The sequence below is a fragment of the Sinocyclocheilus anshuiensis genome, unplaced genomic scaffold (assembly GCF_001515605.1).
Source record: "Sinocyclocheilus anshuiensis isolate Anshui unplaced genomic scaffold, SAMN03320099.WGS_v1.1 scaffold1849, whole genome shotgun sequence".
In the NCBI taxonomy this organism is placed as follows: Eukaryota; Metazoa; Chordata; class Actinopteri; order Cypriniformes; family Cyprinidae; genus Sinocyclocheilus; species Sinocyclocheilus anshuiensis.
In genome coordinates, this window is record NW_015541038.1 from 260,773 (window position 1) to 270,172 (window position 9,400).

The 9,400-nt window shown below is 44.9% G+C and overlaps 1 protein-coding gene across 2 annotated transcripts in view; it reads left to right on the plus strand.

The window, feature by feature from the left end:
• Window positions 1-7,259, plus strand: part of crocc (ciliary rootlet coiled-coil, rootletin) — a 25,930-nt gene extending 18,671 nt beyond the window's left edge. The window contains exons 20-37 of one of the 2 annotated variants that reach the window (XM_016488912.1): window positions 171-340; window positions 423-602; window positions 673-807; window positions 1,424-1,567; window positions 1,644-1,882; window positions 2,286-2,445; window positions 2,521-2,688; window positions 2,854-3,289; window positions 3,384-3,550; window positions 3,722-3,842; window positions 3,984-4,147; window positions 4,215-4,430; window positions 4,510-4,734; window positions 5,028-5,177; window positions 5,735-5,935; window positions 6,022-6,153; window positions 6,254-6,295; window positions 6,885-7,259. In XM_016488912.1, coding sequence (XP_016344398.1) covers window positions 171-340; window positions 423-602; window positions 673-807; window positions 1,424-1,567; window positions 1,644-1,882; window positions 2,286-2,445; window positions 2,521-2,688; window positions 2,854-3,289; window positions 3,384-3,550; window positions 3,722-3,842; window positions 3,984-4,147; window positions 4,215-4,430; window positions 4,510-4,734; window positions 5,028-5,177; window positions 5,735-5,935; window positions 6,022-6,153; window positions 6,254-6,295; window positions 6,885-7,115 — 3,281 coding nt within the window. In that variant the 3' untranslated portion in view covers window positions 7,116-7,259. The remainder of the gene's footprint in view (window positions 1-170; window positions 341-422; window positions 603-672; window positions 808-1,423; window positions 1,568-1,643; window positions 1,883-2,285; window positions 2,446-2,520; window positions 2,689-2,853; window positions 3,290-3,383; window positions 3,551-3,721; window positions 3,843-3,983; window positions 4,148-4,214; window positions 4,431-4,509; window positions 4,735-5,027; window positions 5,178-5,734; window positions 5,936-6,021; window positions 6,154-6,253; window positions 6,296-6,884) is intronic. The other variant, XM_016488913.1, reaches the window with a different exon arrangement.
• The last annotated feature ends 2,141 nt before the right edge of the window (window positions 7,260-9,400 follow it).

The following is a 9,400-nucleotide window of genomic DNA, read 5'->3' on the forward strand; positions in this document are numbered from 1 at the left end:
ACGGTGCATGAATGAGAGAGTGAGACGGGTACATGAATGAGAGAGTGAGACGGGTACATGAATGAGAGTGAGACAGATATATATGAGAGTGAGACAGATACATGAGAGAGAGAGAGACGGGTTTTATTTTAAATGAGCCCTATTTTGATGTTTAGTTTGTCTGTGCTTAGCGGAGCTGAAGCGTTTGCGCACTGAAAGAGAGACGGTTCTGTCTCGGGGCGAGAAAGAGAAAGACGTGCTGAGAGACACACTCACGGCCGCTCAACAGGAGGCGCAGCGAGCTCTGCATACAGCCCTGTCCGACCACCAGGAGGAGCTGGAGAGACTGACCAATCAGAAGGTCATACGAGCGCACGTGTATTCGTTACATGTGACACGTGTTTCAGGCGTATACATCACGTAATATCATGTGAATCCTGTAGGAGGCGCTGCGCTGCAGTCTGGAGGCGGAGCAGGAGGTGGCGCTGCGGCGTGTCCGTGAACACCTGGAGGAGCAGATGATCCGGCAGGAGAGAGAGCGAGATGAGCTTCAGGAAGAGCTGCGTTCCCTGCAGCGCGACAGGGACCAGAGTCTGCTACAGGCCGAGACGGACAAACAGCAGGTGAGGCTCGCACTGGAAGCTCAGGTGCGTCCGTGTCATTTCTGTCGTAACCGTCTGATGGCGTGTCCAGGCGCTGTCTGTGAAGGAGGCGGAGAAGACGGTTCTGTGGGAGAAGGTGAGCTCCCTACAGGCGGAGCTGAGCACTGCAGCGCTGGAGCTGGAGAGACTGAGCCGAGAGACGGCGCTCCTCAGAGACCAGGAGCGGGTCAGAAAACTACACTACTGCATGATTCAACACTAGCTGTTTCCATCCAGAGCTGCCAATTTCATTTACACGAAAAATTGAAACCTCTCATGAAAATTGCGGATAAAGCACCATTTTCATCCCTTGTATTTAAGAGAACAAAATCGTCACTTCCTTGGAATATGGCGCAAAGTATCAAATATAAAAATGAAAGTTGTTTAACCTGGGGAATCCATTGCAGCTCTTTTTTCCTACATGTTAAATTACTTGTACCTTTACGAAACACAGTACTCTGTCATGTTATCTTGCGTTCGGATGTGGATGCAAATACTTGTTACATATTGTTGTGCATTTATTCGGTTAAGGAAATTACCTGCCTCAGTTGAGTGCATACATTTATTTAAAAATTAATTATATTTAATTTTAATTAATAATTAATAAATAATTAATAATTTAATAATTAATTATAATTAATGCACATATTAAAAATTTTACATGCATCTTAGCATTTTTTTAATGCAGTATCCCAAAAATTTTATACAAATTTGTGGATGGAAACACCGATATTGTGTCAGTGACTCTAATAGTCTTAATAATCATGGGTGTGTTATAAACAGAGGTTTGAATTTGTCTGTAGAATGCCGTTGCGGCTCTAAACACAGAACTGCAGGAACTGCGCAGTCAGCTGCAGGACGCAGTCAGTGCACACAGGCGTGAGCTGCGCAGGCTGCAGGAGAACTGCGCCGAGCAGCAGACGCAAGCAGATACGGCGCTCAGAGAGGTTTGTGAAGGAAACTTTATCATGCCTGAAGAGCAGAACACAACAGTAAGATGTGTAATTGTTTCTTCTCTTGCAGTTGGAGGAGTGTCGCGCGCTGCTGTCATCTAGCGAGGAGAGCCGTGACAGTGCCAGACGAGAGCTGCTGGAGATGGAGAAACGCTTGTGCCAGATACGGGACGCGGGGGAGGGGCACAGGCGAGAGGGGGCGGAGCTACGGCACTCCCTCAGTGATGTCACCAAGGAGAGGGACACTCTCAGCCAATCAAACGTGCAGCTGAGGGAAACGCTGAGAGCATCAGAGAGCGAGAGAATCAGGTGACGGACGCTTTAACAAACTCTGTGTGCCAATCTATGGAAGCTTGTTTCCACCACGGGATAAGAGTCAGAATTGCTTGATGTAAACTTAGAATTGTGAGATATAAATTCACAACTTTAAGAAACCAGAGATATAAATTGTGAAGAAATCTTCTCAAAAAAGTCACAATTGTGAGATTGTAAGCTCGCATTTACCTTTTTAATTTTTTTATCCCGTAGCGGAAACAAGCTTCCATACAATTCACTTATACTGTGCTTATGAAAGTGAATGAATACTACATTGTTGAAGGGTTTTTATCTGTAATAGAACTAATGAGAACAGCAAGTCTGCAAACTGTCATGCAGATGATTTTCTTTCTGCTGATTGGAGGGACTTCACTGTGCTGTGTCTGTCTGTTTTCAGCGTGAAGCGCGTGTGTGAGGAGAAGGAGCAGAGAGTGTCTCTGCTGGAGGAGAGTCTGGCGTCTGCGCAGAAGGAGGTGTCTGATCTGCGCAGCTGTCTGCGCGAGGTGGAGAGGTCCAGACTGGAGGCGCGCAGGGAGCTGCAGGAGCTGCGCAGACAGGTCAGACCGAAGCGCTGTGAACGCTGAGTGCTGAGAGCCAGAGCTGGCATCTGATGTGTGACACTGTGCCCTCAGGTGAAGCTTCTGGACGTGGAGCGCGAGCAGAAGAGCAAGCAGCTGGCCGAGATGCAGACGCGTCTGTCGCTGGAGGAGCACAAAGACGAGGAGCGAGCCAGAGAACTGATCTCGCTCAAACAGAGACTCGCCGACACCGAAACTACCAGAAACTCTCTTCAGAAAGAGGTGAGATCTCCGTAAATCACATTCAATATGGGTCGATTTATGTTAATGTCGCCACCTAAATGAATGTCATCTAATAATGAAATTCCAGTCTAGTTTCAGCTGCATCTATAAATTTGTATTCTTTAAGAATCTAAAAATATTAACGGCAGCTGTCTCTCTCTCTAGCTGTCTTCTCTACAGCGGCGTCTGGGCGAGAGCGAGTCGCGTTGGCGCAGTCGTGAGCGAGAGTTGGCGTCTCAGCTGCAGGAGGCTCGCGGCTGTGAGAAGAAGCTTCAGGACGAGGCGCGTAACCTCTCGGTGCGCGCTCATTCGGCCTGCGAGGTGTCTGCGCAGACGCAGCTGCAGCTGAGTGAGGCGCAGGGCCGTCTGGCTGCGACGGAGGTGGAGCTATCGCGAGCGGAGGCCGCACGCAGGGATCTGGAGTTCAGGCTGTGCAGTCTGCAGTCGGCGCTCACGCGCACGCTGGGCATCGGGGCCAGTGGGCGGAGCAGCAGCAGGGGGCGGAGCCCGGCAGGCTCCTCCCCTTCCTCTCTGACCTCAGGGATGATATCTCGCCATCGGAGCGTGTCTCCGCTGCACTGCTCGCTATCGCCACCCAAAGGTCAGATTCAGTTTTTAAAGAAGTGAAATCTGTGGAATAAAGAGCTGCTTTTGGTCCGGAGAGGAAGTTCTGCATGATTTCTCTGCTGTCTCAGACGTGGCAGGTAACGTGACTCCTGATAACACCATGGTGTTGCAGCCGTTGTCTCCCGAGAGGACAGACGCCCCGCTGCCCGTCGCCCTGAAGGAGCTGGACCCGGAAACCCTGCGCAGCGGCCTCCGAGACTTCCTGCAGGAGCTGCGCGAGGCTCAGAGAGAACGAGTAACACGCTACACTCACAACTGTTCACTTCAAGAGCCATAACTACAACCATAATGATTATGACGGCTATATCGATAACTGTTCCGACAACATTAACTATGATTATAACTATTATGATAACTATAACTATAATGGTAACTATATTAAATGTACTATATTATATGTGTGCAGGATGAGGCGCGGGGTCAGCTGGGGTCACTGCAGAGGGAACTGGAGGAAGTGGCGGGAGAGAGAGACTCCGCCCACCAGCGCCTCGTTCAGCTACACAACACACTACAGGAGTGCCAAGAGGGTAACTTCCACTGTGTTTATATACAGCTAATTATACAACTTTTAAACAGAAATGTGCTTTTTTTTTTGCTTTATAATTCGAGAGCGCCCTCAAATGGAGGTTCTGTCAGGTTCGGCTGGTGTTGATGGTGTGTTTGTGTAGATAAGCGTGCGGTGGATGAGAAGCTGTCGGCGACTCAAGCTCTGCTGCAGCAGCAGGAAGAGTCCCTGCGGAGAGCAGACCGAGACCGCCGAGCGCTTAACGAGCGAATCAAAGAGCTGGAGAGACTTTCGCTGAACACCGAGACCGAGCGCAAGCGTGTGGAGGTGCGTCTTATTTCATCTACACTAACGTCGTCTGGAGTAGTGGTAACGTAGTCATCGCCCCCTGCAGGAGCAGTGCAGTATGCTGCGTGCCGGCGAGGCGCGTCTGGAGGCGGAGCGTCGGCGGCTGCGTGAGGCTCTGGAGGCGGCTGAGGGGCGGGGCACACGGGTGGAGCTGGGGAGGCGGAGTCTGGAGGGAGAGCTGCAGAGACTGAGACTGAGTCTGACCGAGAGAGAGATGGAGATCCAGACGACTCACGACCGGCACGACAGCGCCAGCAAACAGGTCCTGAGCACAAGCTACCCTGCCTCAGAACCGGATTCCTCGACCGCAGTGATTGGTCACACGCTTGTATGTGTTTCAGGTGGCAGAGGGCGAAGCTCGCCTCACGTCTCTTCAGCGTGAAGTGGATCGACTGACGGCGCTGCTGTCTAAAGCGCAGGATGGAGAGAGCGTTCAGAAAGAGCGAGCGCTTGCTCTCTCCCAGAGCCTGCAGGAAGCCAGCGCCGCCCACAGCGCCACCCAGGGGCGTCTCGCCACACTGCAGAAAACACTGGGACAGACCGAGACCGAGCGCAGACAGCTGCAGGTGAGGGGCGAGGTCGACGGGCTTTACCATAGCATAACTATAACTATTACCATAACTCTAATATAACTATTATGATAACTATATAGATAGCTATAACTGTTACAATAAGTATTACGTTAACTATAACTATAAATGTTATGATAACTATTATGATAACTATAAATATTACAGTAACTATTATGATAACTACAGCTATAACTACAAATATTACGATAACTTTAATCATAATAACTATTATTTAACTATAAATATTCAGATAACAGTTGATGTTGTTCCTCTGCTGTGTGGTTCAGGAGCGTGTGGATGGACTCAGAGCGTCCGTGTCGGACGGGAAGCGTAATATCGCAGTGCTCACGGAGCGTGTGCAGACACTGCAGTCAGAGCTGACCCAGAGTCAGCTGCGCAGATCTGAGCTGGAGACGGAGCTGCACAACACACAGGAGGTGAGCGTCATTTCAGTTCGCCATTTAGCATTTAGCTTCGAATGTGAATGCGGCAAACAGACTTAAAGCCGGTTCACGCAGAACGGTTTTTGCATTTAAAAATGCGAGCTGCAGAGCCGCAGTGGAAAAAAAATTAAATATGTGACTTTTTAAAAAAAACTGAATATTGGACACATTTTAACTTGAATTTTATACTTTAAAAAATGTGAGTCAAATTCGTCCATTCTAGTGCGTTTACAATGCAATGCAAGGCAGTGTAGTGGAATGCAAAAATACGTTCAATGTGAACATCCTTAAAATGCAACTGAACTGAGATCATATTAAATATGCATTGAGACCAGCTTCATGTATTTTATTGGTTTATTCAAGGGTTTTCTCATGAGATTGCGTTGAAAACAATAGTGTGAATGAAAAGAGGTCTGAGACCTGATAAATAAAGAGATCTGACTTCACATTCAATAGCATTGACAGTGTGAATGCAACATTCTTCTTTACTTGATTCACGTTGTTCTAGATTTGTTCTTTTAAAGATTCAGTCTTTCTCCGGTCTCACGCAGGCTCTGCGACTGAAGTCCGACAGTCTGACCGAAGCCCAGCGCAGTCTACAGTCTGCGCAGACAGACAGAGTGTCTGCAGAGGAGCGTCTGCGCAGCCTACAGAGAGCCGTGGCCTTACTGGAGACCGAGAAGAGAGATACAGAGAGACAGGCCGTCCGGCTGGAGAAGGACAAGGCCGCGCTGAGAAACACACTGGATAAGGTGAGACAGGCCAGCTGTCTGTCTGCACGCCGTGTTTAAATGCAGGATTGAATCCAGCGAGTTCACGGTCTGTTTTGCCTCGTCAGGTGGAGCGTCAGAAGCTGAAGACGGAGGAGAGCAGCATGCGTCTGTGTGCGGAGAAAGGCCGTCTGGATCGCTCGTTCAACACCGTCGAACAGGAGCTGCAGGACGCGCAGAGACAGATCGTGCTGCTGCAGGTACGGCGTTATCAGCTCGCTCACATGCTCACGCTAATCATGAGCTGCATTAACAGTGTCATCCTATAATGTGTGTGCGATTGTTTTTCATCGCTGTAAGGAAGAGTTGTGCGGTGTCAAACAGAAGATTGCGTTATGTCTGGTGAGTAAAGGCCCGTTCACACCAAGAATGATAACTATATCGATAACTATATTAGTGCCCACACCAATGAACGATAGCTATTACTATACTAGCGTCTATGCCAAGTAGAAGAACTATAAAGATAACTATAACAATAACTATGTTGGTGTCCTCACCAATGAACAAAAACTATAAAGGTAACTATAATGCTATCTATATTACTGTCTACACCAATGGACGATAGTTACAACAATAACTATATTAACAGGTGATAACGAAATATCGTTCTGGAAGTGATTCTGATGATATCGTTCCTCTGTGTCGTTATCTTTACCGTTGCAGTGTGGACTTAACTGTTCTCAATTAGAGTAATTATTATAACTTCACAGTTGTTGCTATAGTTATCCGCGGTGTGAGCGGGCCTTAAGAACATGCCGTGTTTGTGTTTAAAGCGCTTCGTAGTGCAGTAGAGCAGCAGCATCAGGAACATACTCGCCGTGGTGTTGGGGTTGCTATGGCTTCTGCTGTTGCTATTGTGACAGTGGGTTGTCTCTGTTACTTGATTGGTTACGGACCAGCGGTGTGTATGTGTGGCGTGTTTTTGTCTCAGGCTCAGCTGGCGGAACTGGAGCAGAGTCCCAGCGCGAGCGAGCAGGCGGCCCATCGGGAGGCTGAGAGACTGCGCGTCAGTCAGAGAGAGGCGGAGCGAGCGCTGGCAGCCCGAGAGAGAGCGCACCGGCAGCGCGTCAGGGGTCTGGAGGAGCAGGTGTCCACACTGAAGGAGCAGCTCCAGCAGGAGATCCGCCGCAGGACACCGGCACTGCCGTCTGCAGGCAGCTGATCCACACCCATTTCAGTGCCACCTCTTTACACTGGGTTTTGTGTGCTAAATGTGCACTTCTGTATTAATGCAATACAGAAGGGCTGAATCTATGGAAGCTTGTTTCTGCCACAGGATTAAAAAAAAAAAATCTCAGTTCACTTTTTTCCACAGTTCTGAGTTTATATCTCACAATTTGGATTTTGTTTACTGCAAAGGAGGAAAAAAAAGAATTGCGAGATATTAAACTCAGAATTTTGACTTTTCCTGCGATTTTGAGTTTATATATTCTATATAAATAGAAAAGGTAATTGCAACTTTTTATTCATTCTGACTTTTCTTTTCAGAATGGCGAGTTTATATCTCACCATTGCGAGTCAAGATCTTACAATTCTGAGTTTATAGCTCACAAGACCCTAGCTAAAATGTCACAATTACCTTTTTTATTTTATTCTGTGGTGGAAACGAGTTTCCATATAAATCTTATAAAGCCCGTCAGAGTACTAGTTACCCCAAAACCAAAAGAAAAAAAGTATTTTGTTTAAAGAAAGTTAAGCCTAATTTTTTTTTTACAATGTGACTTTATTATAATGAGAATTAAGCACAGTTTATTCTAATAATTCATGTTACTGTAATGAGAGAGTTTTCCAGACTCACATTCCCTGAACACTGACACACTCGACACACTTGAGTATTTTACTGTAATATTTATAGTTCATGTGAGATTCAGTAACTGACTTGAAGTTAATAGAACCAATTTTTTTTTTTATATCTGAAGCAATTGTGAACTGTAATGTTTAATAATTTGTAATGCAGTAATATTACTATAATGTTTTTTCCTCACCTGATTGTTGACAGGTCAGTTTTAATAATCAGTGATGTAAACTGGGTCCGTGTTTCATCCGATCATTCATCTGGCAAACGAAAAACGGTAAAAAACGGTCAAGATTTCATTTTTCCGATTTTCTGTATGAACCAAAAATTGAAACTTGGCGTTCCGTGAAGGAATACACTTGAGAAATGGAAAGATATCTTGATTTGTTTAACAAACGGAAAATGATATTTTGGCTCGATATCTCTTATTTTCATACGCTGATGGTGAGGATTGTTTATTACTTGTATGTGTAATAACATTAATTATGATTGTGTTTTTCTAGATGCCACTGAAGTGTCACTGGCTAAAAGTGAAATGTTTGGGTGTTACTGTACTTCCGCTGGGCCTATAGTGCAGCGGGACTTCGTCCTGATACTAAAGTTTTAAAAGAAACAAAAGTATTTTTAATCTCACCAAATCAATAATTCCGGTCCTATATTTGTCTGTTATTTTTCGCTTCCAAAACTGTATCAGAGTGATGCTTCTACGCCTTTTCGCGTGGAGCTCCTCAGACGAAATTTAAATTTTCAAATATATATATATATAATTGTGAAATAGTAAAATCAATATTAATTTGAAACATTTAAATAGTGCACTGTGCACAGTATAAATCAGGGTTTTTTAAAGACATCCTGTACACTGTGTATGGCAAGCCGTTTTAGCTTAAAATATTCCCAGCGTTACTCGTCGTAATTGCATTTTTACTAGTAAGAATTCTGAGGTAGAGTGAATTAAATATTGAATACATAAACCGATTTGTAAACCACAAGCAAAATAAGAGATGTCGAGCCAAAATCTTGTTTTCCATTTTGTTCAACAAAACCAGTGTTACCAACTTAGCTAAACTTTTCACCCTACCCTAGCAACTTTTTCTTCCAAAAGCACCTGCCAACAAATGTAGCTATTTTAAACATTTATTTGGCAACTTTTAGCAACTTTTGATAAGTGACTCAAACGATAAAAAGGCACACATTTTCCATCTAAATCACACAAAATGAGGAAACCAAAGATGCCTAGCAGTACACACATCATGAATTATGTTAGCTGCTATTTGCAGTTGTTATCCATTATTCATTACCCGTTGTAACCCGAAAACACAAAATACAATGAGTAATTTAAAATGCAGGTAAAAACCTGTGAAAAATCAATACGGAAAATGCCTTCATATAACAGCCCTATTTTTATACTAACTGCTGATACACTGCTTAAAACTATAATTGTTCAGAATGTGTAGTTTTATAGTTTACTAGCTAATAAAAAACTTAAATTGTAATTGTTAAAAAATTTGTAAGTGTTCAACAATAGAGTTATTTATATTTTAATATTATATTATTTTATGAACAAATCTAAATTAACACATTAAATATTTGCTTCCTAAGATTTGATGTAATTTTGCGTCATAATTACGTAATAATGTCATCGTGCAATGACG